Source organism: Micropterus dolomieu, linkage group LG09 (genome assembly GCF_021292245.1).
Source record: "Micropterus dolomieu isolate WLL.071019.BEF.003 ecotype Adirondacks linkage group LG09, ASM2129224v1, whole genome shotgun sequence".
Taxonomy (NCBI): domain Eukaryota; kingdom Metazoa; phylum Chordata; class Actinopteri; order Centrarchiformes; family Centrarchidae; genus Micropterus; species Micropterus dolomieu.
In genome coordinates, this window is record NC_060158.1 from 25879808 (window position 1) to 25900549 (window position 20742).

Consider the following 20742-nt stretch of genomic DNA (forward strand, 5'->3'; position numbering starts at 1 on the left):
ATATAAATTAAAAAAAAAAAAAAAAAAAAAAAAAAAAAAAAAAAAAAAAAAAGAGATCCTATTTCGGTCTGAACATAATTTCTGATGTGTTCCACATAAAAACTTTTCTGATGAGAAAAGATAACATACATGTAATATCCAACACATTTAAAAGAAAGTAGAACAATTTGAAAACAGGAAATGTATGCTACAGCGTGGACAAATACACTGAAACGGACACACTCCTGTAGAATGAACGTAACAGTGTGAAACGAAATGTCGTACCATATGTATAGAAACCTCCCTAACAAATGGTAGTGGAATGTCCTTCTGTCACAGACACACAGAGACAGCACTGGGATGGGCTATAAACAAGAGCAGCTGTGGCATGCTGGGACAAAGGACATGAAATACTAAAAGTCAGTTTCAATCCAACCTCAAGAGAAGTGCTGGTGTTGCATATATAGTGCACAGACAAGCCGGTACGTGCCTTCTCTTCAGAGACTGTTGTCTTCACACACTGAAACTAATCACTAGCAACATATTGGGAAACACATAGCAACGACCGGGAAAAGGACCGGAGGTAATTACAACCACTACTTAAAAATGCATGATAATGTACTATGAGGATTTGTTTCTAGAAAGTAATTTATGAATTTGATGGAAAATATGCCAATTAAAAGCAGAATATTTACAACTTTTAGTTCACTAGAATACATCTGGCACCAAGGCAAAAGTATAGCTTAACATTACAGCTGAATCAAATATGAATATTCTTTTCTGCATTGGCTATATATAATAAGCTGAAACAGTTAAACTCAAAAGTTGGACATATTCTTTGAAAGTATATGTTGCTCCACTACCTACAGTGTCTTCATCAGTCCTTTATTTCACACACTAACCACATATGATTAGGTCTGTTAAACATCATACCAACCACATTACAACAAACAAGAAGTAACATCTGCTCCTTTGAACAGGGTGTGGGCCGGAAACCTTGCACTAGCAACATACTATGTAAATCCCATCCTTTACTGACACCTCATCACAGTTTGCCTGTTTGAATAAAAGAGCCTTTGATCCACAAGAATGTTTCAGGCTGAGGAAAAAAAATCCCTCAACTTCCCCAATCAGAACTGAGGTCATAAAAGTGCTCCTGTTATGTACGCAGCCTGTTGCACCGGCTCAAGAAAAGTGTAGAGTGCAAAGTCAACACTAACTGTTATGTTGTAACTAATTAGTTTCACACTGAATTAACCACGTACGCTGCAACTTAACCAAGTAGACCATAATCAGAACTTTTTTGGTGTCATCCAGTACAGAATTCAGGTAAAAATCAGCTAGCGACAATAAGAAGAAAAAGACGCCTACAACAGTGGAAGGAACTCTCCTTCATGCTTTGTGTTTCTGTTGTGTGATATTAAATTATATGAAAGACGGTCTAGGGTTTTGTATTCCAAAGTGCCCTGGCTTAAATTTTTTGTGTACATTTTCTAATAAACCTGGATTGAATCAATTACAGGCCAATATATTATGTATGGCTCTGGTGTCATGTACTGTAGGTTAGTCCTTTGTGAAGGCGAGAATCCAAATGTGCCATCATATAAAAACTGGTCGATGTATTCATTAGAACAACATCATATGAGATAATGTCATTAAAAAGAGGCTAAATGAGAATTATAAAGGAATATGCAATAAATTTAGCGTGAACTAGCCAAGGTATGTTAAATGCATCTTTGTCTGGCTATATTCCACTGTAAATATGGAAGCTGACTAAACACTTAGACGTTTCACTTACAAATAAGTAGTGACAAGTGCTGTCTATGTTGTCACTAACTTGTGCAGTGCAACAGCATGTTTAAGCCCAAACATTGCTGGTGCAACAGGCTGCAAACTCTCAAGTGTCAGTGTCAGAGAATCCCACAAGTGCATGACCAGCTAGACATTTTTCAACTTGTGGGGGGAAAACTGCAGCAGTTTTTTTGGGTTGTTGCTAGAATGGCCTAGTGGTCTATGGCCCTCTGTGGAGATGATTGTTCAAATCTAGCATTTGACATGCAATTGATTGAAGCATTGTTTTGTTTTTTTTCAAATACTAAATACACAGTTTTCCTGGGCCTTATTAAAAACAAACAGGCAGACAACCTCCAAAATAAGCTTTGTAGGATCAGGAGATTGTTTGACTTATAATTTAAAGAAAGATACACAAAGCAGCAGTTTATAGAGATGCTTATTTTGTGTGTCCTATAAAACTGTAACTCACCAAGCACTGCAGGGTTGCTGTTGCGGTTGTTGGGTTTGGGTGGAGGGACAGGAGGCTGCTTGGCGTGGGGAGGGACAGGGGGCGGCAAGGCAGACTCAGCTGGGGAAGGAGCAGGGGGGGCGGGTCGAGGTGGGTCGGTAACTATTAGGGAGACTGTCCTCGGCGGCTTGGCCACAGCTATAACAGGTGGGGAGGAAGAGGAGGATGATGAGGAGGAGGAAGAAGAGGAGGAGGATGAAGAAGAGGAGGAGGGGGAGGGAAGAGTGACACATTTAGGGGGAAGCAGAGCCTGTTTATGTGGGGGAGGTTCCTGCTGAGCGTCTTGTGCTGGATGATGGTCAGGGGCGAAACGGACGCCAGTGGACTCTGCAGAGGGGGTACATACACAAACACACACATTAAAAGGAGAGACCAAAACGACAAGGTTTCTACTGTTGCTCTCCTCTATTACAAAACTAAGTACAAGGGAAACATATACAGTGAACCACTGAGGGAGGAGCTGAAGTGTTGGAGAACCTTGCAAAATAAGCTGATGTTTCAGAGCTTACGCAGAGAGCAATTCTGATCGAGGTTCTACAGTTATTAGAGGATGAGCGGTGACATGAATCAGACCATCTAAAGCTCACACACAGCAGACATTGAGAAAGTTCAAAGAAACACAGAGGGGTCCTAATGATTTGTTCTACCCTCTTTTCACGGTGTTTTCCCATATAGCATTCAGGAGCGGCAGAGCATCAAGTACACACTAAACAGACTAAACTGGTGTAGCCTAGAGCTCTGTCCTGTAGCCTTACAGACTGGTTCATCCTAAATTATTTTTCAGTTTTCAGATGGGTCTGAAAAAGTGGTTGTAAGGAAAGGAAAGGACGGTGGTGACTGGAGGAGTTGAGGTTAGTAAAGCAAATTAGTGATGCAAACTAGTCCTTAGAAGCTAATGAGGAGACGTTTGTTTTTGGGATTTTAATGTGCAAATTTCATGTTGCCTATTTTTTATATTGATGTGTACAGATAAATGTCTAAAACTGTAAAATGATTTTCCTGCTGTTAAGGCTAGGGGGTGATGCCCAAAACATGCTGTGTCATAAATTTAAAATCACTGTGGAGAACATCAGAACCAACCAAATTACTTTCCCTGAATCTAAAGGTTGTAGTTCCTCTCCAGTAGACTGATCTTTGTGTGTTGTTTATTATCTAGCCATTTCAACTATTTGTTCAGACATATGGTAAAAATAATGGCCCAGTTTCATCCGAAATTACATATTTTTCCCAAAGCCTGATATTTACTGTGTCAGGATTTTTTTTTTAAAGGAATTTAGATCGAGCTTGTTAGCTTTATAACCCCTGTCAGAATAACAGTTCAATCATTTACCCAAAACGCAGCCAGGAGACTTTGGTTTGCACACATGTTGGTATTTCATCATAGCAAACATTCACTGACGGTTTACTAGGAAAATGGTGTGCAGCACCCAAGAGACGTTAACTCGCAGGCTGTCCCGACATAACAAATACAAGTACAAACATGTTTCATCTAGTAACACTGGTGAATAATTGTGTGTGTAATAAAATATGTTCAAATCTCATCCTCGAGGGTGACGATACGTATGATGTATTTTTGCTTTTGACAAAAAACACACAGTAGTCAAAGTTCTGAATTATAATACATCCTCTTCTCTGCATTATTATATGCATAAATGACTAACTATTCATATTTTTTCAAATATGTCTTAAAACTAGACTCACATGTATGCACATTGAAACAGTCTTTGCTTTGACGTAATCATTCCTCCTGTCCATTAAAAGATCCATATATATATATATATATATATATCACAGACCTCGCTCTGGGAAAAATACCTTCCACAGTTTATCTGAAGTAAATGAGGCCCCAGTAGTCCTATCAAACTAAATATCTTCCTCTGTTGTTTCTAGCATTTATTTACTGAGCTACAAAAGGAGGGAAGTTTGTACTAAAAAGACACTGGAAGACGCCAACTTCATCTGATTAACTCAGTCTCATTATCTTCCTTAAACTTTGGAATACATTCTTGCACAGAACGAGGAACCTACCCCTCTATTCCCTTCATGACACAGGGTTATAACGGGAAGGTTTGCACTGGTAATTACTTCTTTATTAAATTAAATTAACTTCTTTTACTGACTGCGTATAACAGCAGGATTGTCATGAGAACGCCAAAAATGGCTTTGCTGGGTCACAAAATATCCTTTAGTGTAAAGTCAAAGCAAAAAAAAGGGTTACAGTCTTTCCTTATCTTGTTGTAGTCTAGTTGTTTTCACGATCAACAATCTGCACCAGCGTCGGAAACGTGAAAGAAAACAAGTCTCCAAATGGTAACAATGTCACCAAAATGTAGTCATCTTTTTGTGGAGATGCACATGAGCCCTGGTTGTAGCTCCAGCTCATGCAGTCAAGTTTAAAACTTTGCACTCTGCATCGCTCAACCTTTTAACAGATTTTTAGGAGAGCAAGAGATTTTTATTTTTAAAATAAAACCAAGTTAGTGTGCATCATCCAGCTTGCATTGTGTTGTGGTTGTTGAAGTTATAAAGTGTGTCAAAATAACATGACCCCTGATTTTTCTCGACTTCCTTTAGTAACCCTTCACTTGGATTGTGAGAAATGACAACAGAACAATCAACTTTCTTACTAGAGGTTTCTTAATTGTCATTGCACCGTAGAATGCCACAAACGTGCAGGTTAAAAAGTAGAAAGACAGGTTATCTAGTACAATTCAACCAAAGACAGAGATCTTACCTGAGCGATCTCTGAACTGTGCAGCTGGGAGGCATCTGGGCAGGGTGTTCCTGCTGTCAGCCTCAGAGGCTGGGAAAACCCTCTTGTTGTCCTCTATGGAGCTCTTCTGTTGCCGCAAGTCTATCTCAGAGACAAGCCGCTGAGGCTCTGGCTTTTCCCTCTTCTCCTTCTTCTCCTTCTCCTCCCTCTTTTCCTTCTCATCTCGTCGCTCTCTTTCATTTCGCTTGGCCCAATCACCCCCCTTGTCCCTTTCTTCTCGCCTCACTCGGTCATCTTTCCTGTCCCCGTCATCTCTTTCTCCTCGCACGTCTTTCCTCTCCCTCTCTTCTCTTTCATCTTTTCGGTCATCTCTGCTCTCTTTCCTTTCCCTCTCAAGCCGCCGATCCCGATCTTCTCTCCGGTCTCTGTCCTCCCTTCGTTCCTTTTCATCACGATTTTTGCGTTCCCTCTCGTCGCGATCCTTCCTTTCCCTCTCGTCGCGATCTCTGCGCTCCCTCTCGTCCCGATCCTTCCTTTCCCTCTCGTCGCGCTCCTTCTTTTCCCTCTCGTCGCGCTCCTTCTTTTCCCTCTCGTCGCGCTCTCTCCTTTCCCTATTGTCTTTCTCTGTTCTTTCATCTCTCCTCTCTCTTTCATCTCTCCATTCTCGCCTTTCTCTGAAGTCTCCATCTTCCCTTCGGTCAACCCCTCCATCCCTTTCCTCTCGCCAGTCCCTTCTTTCCATATCATCCCTGTTCTTCCTTCCTCTGTCCTCTCTGTCATCTTTTCCATCCCTCCTCTCGTCTCTGCGGTATCTATCATCTTGCGGAGGTCCTCGGGGTAAAGTTCCGCCTCTCTTCTCAACATCTGATGGAAGACGACTTCGTCTGTCTACATCCACAGAAAGCCGTGCATGAGAGTCCACATCCAGAGGTGCCCGGTTACTTCGGGTGGCATCGGACGCCACTCTGTTTCTACGTTCATCTGCTTTCACTTTGATGTCAGATTCCCCTCGAGGTATTCGCACCCCTGCCTCCGACACTTTATCCACATCCATCGGCACAGGGTGCCCATTTTTCACTGGTGGAGCTTTGGAGTGGTTAACATCATTGCTGTCTGTCCCATGGAGATACAAACAGTGAAATAACGTAAATTTCAAAGATGGAGCAAATTCATCCACAGAATAATCTTTATCAAAAACAACTAAAGCTCAACCTACCATTCTCTGGGATATCCTTCAGAACCCCTTTTTCAATCAGCTCTTTGCGAGATTTTCTAACAGAAATCTTTCTTTCCAAGACTGGGAAAAAAAGATATCCAAATAAATCAAGCATTGCACATAACAGGCGAAAATAATGAGCCCTTGCATCCAGCATACCTTTCGACGTTTCAGTGAACTTGTCACTTGGCTTCTTCTTCCTCCATTTCCAGGGCTTGAAGATATTCCCCATTTTGGAAAACTTGCCTTTGGGTTTGATTGGAGGTGATCCCCCACCAGAGTTTCCTTCGTCATCCGGCATTGTACTGTGTTGCAGGTCGACTTCATCATCTGTATGAACATGACACAGTGGCAAAGAACAGATGACTCAAAAGTTTGACTTGTGGAAGATATTTTTACTCAAAGCGGATATGGCAGTGAATCTAAAACTGTAGTCGTAGCAGCGTTCAGCGTTTTACTCCTGAAAAATAAAATAAAAAAAAAATAAAAAACATTGGGTATTGGGTGGTGTTAGAGATGCCAGAACCCTGTTTCAGCTACATCAGTACACGCTCTGAATAATCGCACGTCAGTAACATGCGTAAAAAGCTGTGACTGAACAACAACTGTGGACCCCAGGAAGAGTAGCTGTTCTCATTACTGTGGCTAATGGGGATCTAAATAAACAACCAACAACATTTTAACAATACTTCATTCAGCATTTATTACACAGCTCACAATTCACACAGCTGTGAAAGTCCCTGCTATGTTGTACTGGCAAACACACATATCACAGTTCTCAACAAGCCTCTTTTACAAATTGGACACAGTGGAATTTTATCTTGAGTCTCAAGAAATGCCCACATCCGGATGACAAGTGCTTGCGGCATGTGAATATAGCAACCACTAAAGTTCTGTTTCAGTGCAGGGTTAGTTAAGAAGTCTTGGATCATTAGCACTGTCAAGATGGCAAAAAAGGTTTTTTGATTGTGCATGTATGAAATATAGGATATAAACATACAGCATTATATACCTAACACATCAGTACGATATGCCATCCTAACTGCCTGCTATACAGGAAAATATCAACCTGCTGTATTAGCAATTCAATATAAAGGCTCATCCATAAACTCCACTAAAATTAATAAAATAATAATAAACAAAATAGTTCCTTTTTTCTGTCTGCAACAGTCACAATGGTTAGATTTCTGATCAAGTTTGCAAGCTGCTCTAAACTGCTACTTCAATTATCTCTCAAAGTTCAAAACAATGCAGGTCCAAATTCCACTCGTACTGCCCGCTTAGCTGCCTCATCTGTCGCAAGGAGCCAAACAGTGAAATATGGACACAGCTTCTTCTTCTGGTATTATTTACAGGGTGCTGTGAATTAATGTGTGATGTTTGCCATAACAGTGATGGGTACATGATCACGTAACATCCTCTGCATTTGTTAGGGTCACCATAACAAAAAACTTTAGATATTTTGGGGTTGTTTTTGGATTGTTAAATAAGCACACAAATGTGACAGAAACCATGACTCAAAATTCCCAAGTTGGTGTTGTGCTACTGAAAACTGGTTGTTAAACCACCATTATAATTCTGAAGTGATGAGTCGTATGGCAGCAGTTGCACAACACTGTGCTGCATGGTAGCAAGCATAGAGCCATGCAGAAGGCCTGTGGTTTGAGTGCAGGCAGGAGGGAGGGAGGGAGACTTCACTACGCTTTCACAATGTACAGGAAGACAGGTGAGCTCATATTCTCATTAGAGCAGTTACACTGAACACTGTGTGACAGTGTGAAGGTGGCATGCATGGTGGGCGGACTCACATCCAGTTATGATGAAAAGGAAGGATGTGGTCGAGGTAGCCTGGCCAGCAAATGTGTCACGTGTGTCAACTTCAATCTAAATGCATGATTGAATTCAAATATTGATTGCTGACTTCTATATGCACATACTCATATGACACAAGCTTGTCCATTTTAGGAAGAAAAAAAAAAAATTGCAAAACACATATCCTGTATAAAAAGTCAGGCAGCTCAATTTACACACCCTACTTGGTAGATACTGTAAGCCAATCAAGTCATGAGAATAGAAACAAGGTGCAGGTGAAAAGATGGGCTCTCCAGTTTCCTTCTAGCAATGCCCTAACTGACTGATCAGCTGAACAATAGGGGGTCACCGGTCTTCCCACACTGACTGATCTTGCATGCTACAGGTTGTCACACATGTAACACTGAGGGATTAACAGAGGATTGTTACCTTTTACAATCACTATAAAACCCATGTCCTAAGGATGAGTTTTTCAAGGTCAGAGATTAATGTAGCCAGTATAAGCACAGGACATCACATTCCTTTGGAAAAAAAAATGTGTTCTGTATATTGAATGTAGGTGTGAATGATTAATGCATGATGTATTAAATCATCTACTAGAATTTGATCAGTTAAGAATATACAGGCGGACAGTGCTGCTCTCCAGACACTTGTACTGTTTATGTGGGCTTCATCAGTGGCTGGCTGGTTACCATTTAGTTGACAGTTGCACCCCTCTCCTTTTAGCTCAGTCACTCTCCACCAGGCTGTAGCTGTGATTTAACTGTCAAGGTTCATTAGCTTAAGCCTATGGCATATGACACTGCACTGCATAAATTAGCCTAGTGATTAGCTAGCTTTTCCTCTACTCGTAGCTTAGCAAATTAGATATTACCTATATTTTTTCTGACTCTCTGTTGGTTGACGTCACTGCATCTCCTGACCAACCAATGAATGTAAGGGTTGCGTAATGTAACGAGTTGCCGGTAACTCAACATTCATTTTACCTGTCTACTCCACTCTGTGCTCTCCTGGTGAAGCCTGATATTAGAGCCTGTCTGATACTGCTACAGAGTTATATGGATAGTAATTGTGATACAACCTGAGCATGACATTCTAAAGTGTGAAAATAAACTCGTCTACACCTTTTCTAAATTACCTCAAACATTATTTTGACATTTTCGTAAAACAATGTTATTTACATCAGTAACGGATATCAAAATATCTGCACTAAACGAATATGGCCGATACATGGACATGACAGATTTATTGGTCTAGTTATTGGTTAGATCAATTCAAACTGATATTCTGAGACTAAGCTACTTCCACATTCACACACCTTTAACTGTCGGAGGGAGCAACTGGCGACCATGATTATTCCAAATATCTGTATTTTACGGTCAGCGTAAACATGAATATCAACTCTGGTGCCACCTCTAGAGAGCACAACACATGAAACAACTAGTGGATTGGTTACAACTTGTGGTACAAATCTGACATGAGAACACTTCCAAACTATTGCAATGCTACACTGTGTCATGTATCACATGGCAGGACAGAAAGATGTGGACTCTTCAGCCTTGACCAGCTTTTTAACTGGCCTATTGTCGTCATATCTGGGTGCATTTACTTTGACTGGGAGCACATAAAAATGCACTTAAGATGTGTCAGATTAGGTGTCAATAAGCAATATATTTTACATTCCTGTTTTTCTGTGTCGATTGAATTTGTCTGCTTGGCCCACTAAATGACTTGAGACTGTTCAGCCAGACATATTAAAATAATAAAATTGGAGTTTTATTGACCAATATACTTACAATTTAGTTACAGATAATTTGCCAAAACACAAATGCTGTGTGGGCACGAATAACTGGCATTCAACCTTAGAGGACCTTCCATTGCAACTGTTCGTCACGAACAAGTCCTTCTCTGTAAAATTATTTTGTCTACCCACTGTATGAAGTAAAGCAGGCTGTTGCATGTATGGCCCATGCCAACTACTCTGTGCACTACATTGGCACTCAAACTATTCCTGACTCATACCCCGGACACCGGAGGGTGTTAAACTGGGAGAACACCGATGTAGTTTTCCTGCAACAGAAGCAAAGTGTGATGTGGTGACAGAGAATGACAATCTGAGATGGCCGCTTCTCACAGAACAATCAGATAATAAAAGGCATCTAACAGATGAGGTTAAAAAGCCTCAGGTATGACTTTATAAACTGTCTCTAAACAGGAAAGGTTGTTTCAGCTAAACCTAAGTCAGTAGTATCCACCAAGGCTTCTGCAAATGTTAAGCCATTCAAACTCAAACCTGTACTAACCACTCAGCACTAATGCAGTACCCTGTGGTCCTCTGGTCAAGCTGTCCAAATGACACGCCAGTCACATGACAGATTCACACCTACTACACAGAATAGCTCACCAGAGGCAAAAATACATGTTGTACGGACAGGAAACATGTAACGAAGATGGTGTTCTCGTGTTACTTGTTTTATTTAGGCAAGAGGGTTCACAAGTATTAGGAACAGAAACCCTGTATCAAAATATAAAGCACACATAAACAGCAGATCATGACCTACAGCCTAGTGTCAGCAAATCAGAGGCAATGATATTATGCAGAAACGGTGTGCAAATAGAACTTGAGAGAGCGAAAACAGGATGTGAATGTTTGAACGGTTATTAGCTTAACTAGCAAGAGACAGGGGCTTTAGGGTTCACTATAACCCTATGGACTACAATGTGACTGGAGAAGACAAGCAGACCTCAGTTATAAGAAACAACAACCAGGTCCACATGGGGAGAGCTGGTGTCAATTGGTGCCTTGTACCCCCAAATCTTGTTTTCCAGAGAGGCTTCCACAGGGAGATGAGCGCTGCGTGCACACACACACACACACACACACACACACACACAGAGAGGTTTGTGTGGTTCATGCGTTTCACAATCATCACATTCCATCTGCATGCATACCTGTCTGTGCCTGCCACCTTCCATTTTCTCTCTGCTTTCAAAACACCTGCTCATATATACTGTGCCCTCTGGTTGCCTTTCCAATCTACACAAAGGCAAACCTGCCTGCCAGGTGTTTCCCCATCAAAATTCTGTCAAAATGTTCACAGCAACCATTTAGTGCTGATCTGTGGTCTTGGACTCACCAGTGTTGTGTTGAGCTGGTTGCTGGGCCACTGTCTCACTGCTAGCACTGTGTCCCATGCTACGGCTCCTGTCCCCACTGGCCTGCCGGGCCCTGCCTCTCCCTAGGCGCACGGCAGGAGAGGAAAACCTAACGCCACCTCGCTCCTCTCTGATCAGGCATAGAGCTCCTGTAACTCAAGACTGTCTTGACTGCTCACTTGTGTCGTTTAGTCTCTCTTGTCTCTACAGTCTTGCTCTCTCCCCTCCCTTCAGCTTGGGTGATTTGGTCTCTACCGCCCTTCCTCCCTCCTTCTTTCGCTTTAAAAAACACAAACACACTCACTTGCTAAATTCTTAGGTCCCTCCCTTCTTGGAGCTCTGACTTCATAAATAAGGTACGCCAATAAAGTAATCCGGCAGTCTTGGATGCCTTTCATTCCTGAGAGTAGATTTTTCAGGGGCAAAGTTCACAGCGGGCAAGCTTTGAGGTCAGTCCAGCATCAAGCCTTGGGGGATTTGGGATGCAGTGGGCCCCCCGCTAGCACCATTTCACAGACTGACAAAATACTACTCCCTGAAGGGCGAGGGGCGGGCTCTTTGGGGCGAAGTAACTCGAGAAGTGGAAGGTGAGCCGGAGCCAAGGTGGAGCGCAAAGCCAGAGAAGAGGAAGTGACACAGCAGAGGTGTCCAGTGACTTTCCGGGGATTGTCCTTCTAAAACTATGAATTGCACATGTGAAATGATAACACTTTCATTACACATTAGCAACTCTGTTTTTCAATCCGCCCTCAGGTTTGGGTAAGTGTTTTGAGTACAACTTAATTGGCGTTGGTTTTAAAAAAAAACAACATTTGATCTTTTGTGTTTTTAATATGAGAAATTCTGAGATATTTCCTTTTACATAGAGTATCGCAGTCTTTTTGTAACACTGAAAGCACAAGAAAATATCTCAAAGTTAAGTACCAAACACCATAAAGCTTGAGCAGAAACATGGTCAAAAGTGGTCTAGAGGCCTGATTCTTACATGTGTCCCCATGCAGGTCAGAAACAGGACACCCAGGCAGTCTGTCTGAACATTCCTATCAGAGCTCTGTGTGATTAGGTTATATTTAACTAGTGTGTGGGAGCTAGAAGAGCTCCTCCTTGCATGTTAGAGATAAAAGTGCAACTACAAAAAATTATGTTAAACATCTTTTCTACTGCTATTCAAACTGAATTTGATTTACTGAATGTGAAGTCTACTCAAAAAGGACGAGAGTGCAGTGTAATAACCACAGACAGGCAGGGAGACATTACTTTCCATAAACTGTAATATGCTGATGCAAACTGCACTAGAATGTAATGGATTGATACCTAAAGGACTCTAAATAAGAAGAGGTTTGGTAAGCAGTGACAGAGCCATTCCTGTGTTTTCAGTGCATTAAATAGTTGACTTCATAATACCCTACATCACGGTTGCCCCCTCTGCAGTCCAATTAAAGCGACAGCACAGGAGCACAACTGACACAGGAATGTGTGGAATGAAAGTCCAAGTCAGCCTTTCAGTACAAGGACCTTAACTTGGACAACAATCCTGGAAATCACTGGCATACAGACAGAGATGACAACATTTGATCACTGTGGCACTGGCATCCTTTTCACTCTTTCCTAAGAGCAGCAGCAGATGGAGACAAACACATTTTTTCATGCTTTTAAAAAAAAAAAAAAAAAAAAAAAACACACACCCACTCCATGAGAAAATGAAGCTCAGCTAACTAAAAACACAAACTTGATGACTCACAAAAACCATGTCAGCATGACAACCCCAAAACATACTAAACGTACTAAAAATACTAATATAACGTAAAACCAGCCAACAAGCTCCAACAAACTGGATGACTTTGGCCTTTTGGATCAAAATACAAGGACACGTAAAAACCTCCAGGTGCTCAACAGCCATGCATTCATGTCAGAAACACATCACTTTTAGAATAGGACCGAGGAGGAAGTGCAGTTTATTTTTACTGTTTGGCCACAGGGCCAGGCAGGGATGAGTAGATCAAGCTTCCTTAATCTGTTCCTGCCATGCCCTAGTTGTCTAAAAAGTGATCATGGGGCCATGTCCTGTCCTGTCTTGGCATTTCAAGGGAACAAAGTGATTACTGATCATTTGCTATGATTACTGTCTCAATCATGTTGTAATTATTGTTTCAAGACAGAGCACTATAGTTAACAAAAGTAGTGAAAAGTTAATTATTCACCATTTAACATCCAACAACAGACAGAAAAGCAGGTTTACTCACTAATATATTCAGACTGAACAGCCATCCAAGGTATTTCCCCACAGATGTCACAAAGGTCCTCTGGGCCACAAGAGTGTACGTGCGGTATGTTGAGGTCGACAACAATCGAGGCCAGTGGTGAATTAGACACAAGGCCACGAGAGGCAGTGAGAGAAGACGGCAGCTCTACTAACCTACCAGGTGTATCCTCTGAGTGAGGGCCAATCAAATAGCTGCAGTGTCAACAGCACAATGTGTCACAGGGCCAACCCCTTGATGGACAGCTTCGTCACACTTTGTTTGCTGACACTGCTTTTTGTCAACACGATACTATGGTTGAGATAACATCAGTCTCACATAGCCAGCATAACCATAAAAAACAAAACCTTTTTTCATTTGATGACATGCATTTTAAAAAAAATATGAGAAACTTAAAACATTAAAACCACAGATTATACATTCTTATAACACAAAAGGAGTAATTCCTTACCATTATTTTCCATCACAGTGTCCAAAACTCAGCAGTCAGCAGCTTCTGAATTAAATGAACAAATAAGATCATTATGAAATGTATTTTAACAACGTAGATTACTTCACTATAAGATGACAAGAGTTCTTCGACACAGTATAAACAAATGTTTTACTTCATGAATACCTCTCACTTGTCATGGCTCTGAGAACAGACTTGCTCAATTCACAACCAACAATAAAAAAAATCCACTAAAACAAAACGTGTTAATGAAGTTTAACTTTACAGGAACTTACAAAACTTATTCCGATCATTGAAGACCCCAGATTTCTATTATTACTCAGTAAATTAGTGAATGACTCTCAGGGCACTTCAATAGATTGGATGTTCTCTGCAGCTAATGGGGGAAAGATTGAAGCTGAACAAAAGTTCCTTTGACAAAATAGTTCATTAATAAGCTCACTCATTAACACGCCAGGATGAAGGTACAGAGGAATCCATTTAACAACTTCGACTGCCACAGCTCAGTACAGCTCTGAACAGCTCAGTATTTCACAGTGAGCGTGTGTGTGCAAAAAGAGGTAGAGAGACCTGCAAATCTAACTGTTTAACAATGCATCTGCCAATTAAAGTTAAATATGTGTAGTTATCAATTATCAATGATAATTTATAGTTCATTTGGAAAGTTAAAAAGTCCTGTAGCTCTAACACAGAGCAAACAGGCAGTGTCAATTTGTGTTGTCTGTGAGATTCACAGTGACTATTCAAATGATGGCCCTGCCTGTCATTGGTCAAAATCAGTAGGCGCGGCTACATCATGACGCTAAAAAGGGGAGGGTCCTAACAGCAGTATCAGGCGGACCTTTGGAATGTCAAAAGTCCCTTGACAACAAACTGGTGAAACCCAGCCTGTGTGACTGAATCAGGCTGCATAATGTGTACACTGCAGTATAAAAGGGAGAGTGTAGCCTGGCAGGCAGGTATTTGACCTTCTTATCAGGTGGACTAAGCCAAGTTCTTCTGTTTTGATAAAGCACAGGTTCTCTTTCAAATGGGAAACCAGCAGAAAGCCCGCACTCACAGGTGAATAGTTTTCTTGTTTACTGTGGGCAGAAACAATAAAACACAAAGACTATTTAACTGCGAGTGCTGGCATTCTGTTTGTTGTGATCCTTGTTACGTCCGGGGAACCTGATACAGTGTTTGGGAGCTGCAATTTTCCCCCCCTTTATTTCTTTCAAATGTAGTCGTGATGAAAGTACAGTACTAACTAGCATTAGCCAATATTACTACCTTTATTCAGCTACAAAATGTTGTCTTGTTAAGCCAACTTACTTCTTCTGAAGATCATTGATTGTCGACAAAAATCTTCCACAGAAACAGTGTCAGTGACTTCTTGTTAGCAGCACAGTGATTACAGCACTCCTGTAAAACATACAAACAGACAAGTTCATAAAACAGGACACAAAGTCATCTTCCTTTTAAGCTCAGTTAATTAGGTAAGGTTTTAGTGGGTGCTGTTTTCTTGGATTGTAGTACAGATCCTTTTGACAAGAGACAAGTCATCGCCATTGACAAAAATAGGCTATCACTAAGCGGTTACTTTTTAAACAGCTAACAACCCTCTGCCAGATCAGTCCTACTGGTTTGACAAGTCTTAGGCTATAATGTACACACAGCACATGCTCAACAGCTGCAATCAGGACTACATGTCTGTACTGTACACCACTTCAAATCATCCATTTTAAAAGGCTACTGTGCACTAATATATATATATATATGCTACTGCTACATATCACCATCAGGTTGACCACAAAATGTCTACAGGAACAATCATCTACAGTGCAGATGATTCTGAGCTGTTCCTGTAACCAAAAATAATGAATGTAGCTATTAAATAATGTAATATCTCACTGCAATTAAACAGAGGTACAGAACTGACAAAATAGCAGAGCAATCTAACCTAGGAAAAAAAAAAACCACATGGATACTCTCATCAGCCAAAAATCAATATTTTACCTGTAAATTAGAAACTTGCAATAAATTGGCTGATCCTGTAAATTACTTATTCTGTATTATTACTGTATTTATTTCCAATAAAAAACACACATATAGTTAACAACAGGGCACGTGTAAAAGAAAACTGATGGAAGTACAGCTACTGCATGCTGAACACGATTACTGCTACTTACTCTAATACACAAATACCTACTTACCATTTAAATAAAGCCATGAAGCATTTATTATTCATACTTTCCAGCCTCCCCACTAAGACAGAGAAGTTGATACGAACTAGAACTCACAAATAATTCACTAGACAAAGTTCAGCACCACTGCAACCCAATTCTGTTCTCAAGTATCCTCCCGGTGAACTGGGCCCAGGCAAGTTCCCGCTCAGAAATGCAACAACAATGAGCTGGTGCATACTGACAACAAACACTTCATGTGCACCACTTTGTGAGCATACAGACTGCTAAACTAGAGCATGTACTAACACACAAACGGTTCACACCCAGTCCTGTCATGATTCTACAGAGTATTCGAGGATTGAGGAGAAGATAGCCTGGCTTATGAGTTACCTTATGTCGGGTTTTCAAGTCATTGCTTCCATGTTGTCTTTGTGAGTCAAGCACACACTTGAAAGTACACAGAGAACAGAGTACAGTTCAAAGAACAGCATGTAAAATGACAGCCAGATATTCAGGTTTGGTAACAGGATCTAACCATGCTATTTCAGTACTTTCACATGAGTGTACGCCTTTTTGCATTTTGTATGGAGGTGAGCAAGCATTGAGTAGTGCATCTATGAACTAAGGACAGTTTTGACTGACTTTTCGGTATAAATGTCAATACAATATGTCAAAAATAAATGTGAGACATCGGCAAACAGAGACTACTATTTATCAATAGGCTGACAATTGTGTTTTGCATGTTTGCCTCACAATGCTAACTGTCAGAATCAGAGCAGATGGTGTTATCTGCATTTATGCCTCAGATTTCCTCTTCAAATAAATTCTGTAGTTACCATTACCATGTGGTACTAACCACACCTGAATACATAATTCAATTAATTCATCTTAACCACCTCTTCTTACTTTCCACAATAATGATTTATCTTGCATTCACCAATAATCTGACACGTGTGAGGAAAAAGTAATTGTTGCTAATATTTTTTGTCTTGTTTCTTCTGAGCCTCTGGCAACCAGGGTGTAATAAATGCTTATAAATCAAAGCACACTCTGGAAAGCCACAGAATGGTATGGTAACCATCAACGGCAACAGGTATCAGCATGCTAATTGGATAAGCTAACTGCCAGGGTTGCTGCTTGTCATCAAAATTAAAAACAAATGCACCTCGTCTAAGACTGCAACAGCTCAGCACAGCCTCTACAGCCAGTGTTTATTTACATGAATATAAAACCAAGTCCAAGACACTTTCCTTAGAATATTAGCATCACAAACTGTAAACACTTGGTTAATGTAGATTTTACTTAGTTCTAATGGAACAAAATGCTGTTTTATGATAACAGATTACTGCCTTTGCAAAGCAACAATAACTCCTGAGATTGATGAATGATGATACACTTTAAGAAATGTCAGAGGCATTTCATACTCTAGCCGACATGCTAAAAAGATATGATTCCTTTGAAATGTCAGTAATTAAAATCATCTGTGCTCCGTTTGCACTGCACTGGTAGTTCATCAGTTTTTACATGTGAGATCCCAATTAGATCATTAAGAACTTCCAGTTCACGGGATGAGGGGACAGATCTGTCGAGCTGAGGTGAGTACAATCAGCACTTTGGGTCAAGCTCATTCTGCAGACTTGGCAATCACTAAATGTAGAACCAAGCTGGAGTCTGTTTGGGAGCGAGCTGCAAAGATCTCAGTGAGCCACTGTCAACAGCAAGCTGATAATGGCACACTAGCTGATTATGTAAGTCCAACACAGACCCACAATATTAAAATCTTCATGTGAACACATTTTCTAATTATTAGTACCCACCAAGGCAAGTTTTTGAGACATACACCTTACTATCAGGCAAATTGGACTGAACACATTACCTCTTTGGCCGAGGTAAAAATTACCTACAGACAAAAGTTCTCTGTATCTGCCAAAGGTGTTATTGCGAACAAGACCAAAGTTAAAAGCCACTCTAGGCATGCACTTTCCTCTCAGCCTCATTCCAAAATGCTACCCACCTTTATGAACATAGGTTGAGATGAATTCACCAACACTTCTTCTGCTCAACAAGCGAGGTGCAATCCCTTTTAGATACATACAAAGCACAATAACATGACTGTCCTAATTACAAAGCAGCCGATCTAGAACAAATACAATAAGCTGAAGCTGCTTTTGGCTTCCCTCCTTTACAGACTCTGTTGCCCTGTAGGGCGTATGACGGCTTTCAGCCAGGACTAACAGAACTGGGTGCTTGTTGGAACAAGTAGACGGTCCTGTGAATGGAATGCAGTGGAATCCTTCACAGAGGCAAGTTGTTTCCCAGGGACGCCAAATAGTTTACACCATCTCTCCAGTCATTATCATGTAATGCTACAGATGTCAGACGAAGGCCCGACAGCTCAGTGACGTCTCTATTGCAAATTAAACTAAATTAAAACAATACAAAAACATTTTGTTTTTTAAATCTAGGTTTTAACACTCACGCAGTGGTAATGTGTCCTGAATAAAAACAGAAAGCCAACTAAAGGCAAAAATAAGTCGTTAGTAAGGTAAGTTACATTCAGACTTTCAGCTCCCCCCCCCCCAAACTAATGTTAACGTTACATGTGACGTTTCACTAGCAAGTTAACATCAGACAGGTATTAGCAGATAGGCTAATTGGGGGAAAGTAAACGTTAACTTATAGTAACACAGGCTGAATTTTAGTCTCGCTGTGCATTTCTTCTTTATAATTTGACCAAGCAAACCTAGGTGTGTGAGCTAAAGATAGAAAGGCATTACAAAGAGGGCTGGCATAGTGCTAATCCTTGGCTGCTGCTAGCTAACGTAAATAAGTTGAAGCCAGCAACAGGTGGCTAACGATGCTGCATTAGCTTTGTTAGCTCACATAAACTAGTTCACACCAGTCGTTCTGGCTTAAAATTACCTACGTATTATGGTGCACAGAGGGTACTCACGTTTTCTAGTAACCAGTAAACTTGTGTGCAAATGTATCCAAAAGGCAGTAGACCTGTTTTCACTGTGTTTCGTTGACCTCTAAGTACTTTTGACACTTGTCGCTGTAGTCCATCACAGGGAGAATCCAAGGCGGAACTAGCTTCACTAACTGCTTCTTTAGTCCTAAATAAAGTCACAAAAGGGACATTCTGAAGCGGCCGACAAAAATATAGCAGACAAGTATCGCCTGAATTGGACAGGAAATGCCAAGAGAAGCCGCTAAATGTTGTATTTTAAACTTCTTTGTTAACACTTTGCGGTCAAAAGGTGTTGTACGTCAACTCTGTAGGAGGATTAAATACTGTCGCGCATGCGTACTTCTCAGCAGGGTGGCAGCTCCCCCACCTGGGGAAAAAAACCTCAGACAAACCGCAGGAACCGCGTGACCACCTGAGCTCTGTGAAGACCGCAGTGACTGACATTTCTTGCTTAAAGTTTGTGGCCACAGGGGGCAGATCATGCTTGGTTATGATGTGGTTAAGGTTTGTCAATAACAACACTTTAGTCAGAGGTAAGGAAGGACTGTCATTATCCTTATACGGTCAGGCAGTTGCTTACAGTTTGTCTGCTCTTACCTGAAACGCTAAATTGTATCTTTATGATCTATACATATATATATATATATAATACATATATATATATATTATTCAATCGAATAAAGAAAAACAAACCTTTTTTTCTAATTCTTATTTTTCACACAGCCTTAATGAGCATGCCACACTGCATTTCACTAATGCTTGTGACAAATCAAACTCTTGAAACTTTGCGCACACAAAAAAACATAGGAAAATACAAAAGAGGTCTTGAATACAGTTTTAAACATATATTTAGTTTCCTTCTAAATTTGACTTGCCAGTTATCCCAGGGTGTAATACAATTTCTGAACTGCAAAGGTCCAATTTAATTGCATTTGATCATAGCAAATCCTCAGGGGATGTTGACATTATTAGGTGAAAATTACATATGCATTAGATATGTAACCTTTCTCTATGGAGATGTTGACTTAATAGGGAGAAATATTGAATAGTGAGATTAAGATTCAATAGTTAAAATTACTGTTGTTAATAAGTAGGATAAGTTCATTTTAGCATTATACACTGAGTATATCTGTAAAACATGTGCTAGAGAGGTTATAAAGTCTGATTTGGAATAATCTTGGGATTTCTGTGCATTAGAAAATAAAAATATTTTCCATATTTCCTTTCACTATATGCGCACAAAATGTTGTTGGTCACTATGTAACACTTTGAAAAGGACAAGCCACACATTGAGATAGAACTATTTTATGTTCAAATGTGCTGCTGTGCATTCTGAGTTACATTCAACTGAAATGAATTCAACTCTGATCTCTTTGAAACCTCTCACACGGCTTTTTTCTGCAGATGGTACAGCAATCAAAAGTTGGAATAGTGTGGTCTCTTCTGGTCATTTGTTGAACTACATGAGCACAGCAGATGTTTTTTTTTTTTTTATGTGGCCAGTACACCATCAGCGGCCCAGATTTGTCTGCCATCTACTGGGCTGTTTAAGACTGTCACTGAGTGTGGACTGCTGTGGGGAAAAAAAGGCAATCCAAGAATCAGCTGAACTGAACAGCTGAAGTCACTCATCTAATCCCAGGACTAATTACAACTACAGCCTGCTGTTAAGATGAAATTTCTTAATCAAACTCAAACAAAGAAGAACAAAAG

At 40.5% G+C, this 20742-nt stretch overlaps 1 protein-coding gene across 7 annotated transcripts in view; it reads right to left on the reverse strand.

The window, feature by feature from the left end:
- The window catches only part of phactr4a (phosphatase and actin regulator 4a), a 31163-nt gene extending 11819 nt beyond the window's left edge, over nucleotides 1-19344 (reverse strand). The window contains exons 1-9 of one of the 7 annotated variants that reach the window (XM_046057933.1): nucleotides 19012-19344; nucleotides 18073-18138; nucleotides 16449-16505; nucleotides 15205-15294; nucleotides 13891-13935; nucleotides 6370-6540; nucleotides 6211-6291; nucleotides 5016-6107; nucleotides 2401-2608 (exon numbers count right to left, since the gene is read on the reverse strand). In XM_046057933.1, the coding sequence (XP_045913889.1) occupies nucleotides 2401-2608; nucleotides 5016-6107; nucleotides 6211-6291; nucleotides 6370-6540; nucleotides 13891-13903 (1565 nt within the window). In that variant the 5' untranslated portion in view covers nucleotides 13904-13935; nucleotides 15205-15294; nucleotides 16449-16505; nucleotides 18073-18138; nucleotides 19012-19344. Of the gene's footprint in view, nucleotides 1-2242; nucleotides 2609-5015; nucleotides 6108-6210; nucleotides 6292-6369; nucleotides 6541-11159; nucleotides 11665-13890; nucleotides 13936-15204; nucleotides 15295-16448; nucleotides 16506-18072; nucleotides 18139-19011 lie in introns of those variants that run through there. The other 6 variants (XM_046057931.1, XM_046057932.1, XM_046057930.1 and 3 more) reach the window with 6 other exon arrangements.
- Between the last annotated feature and the right edge of the window lie 1398 nt (nucleotides 19345-20742).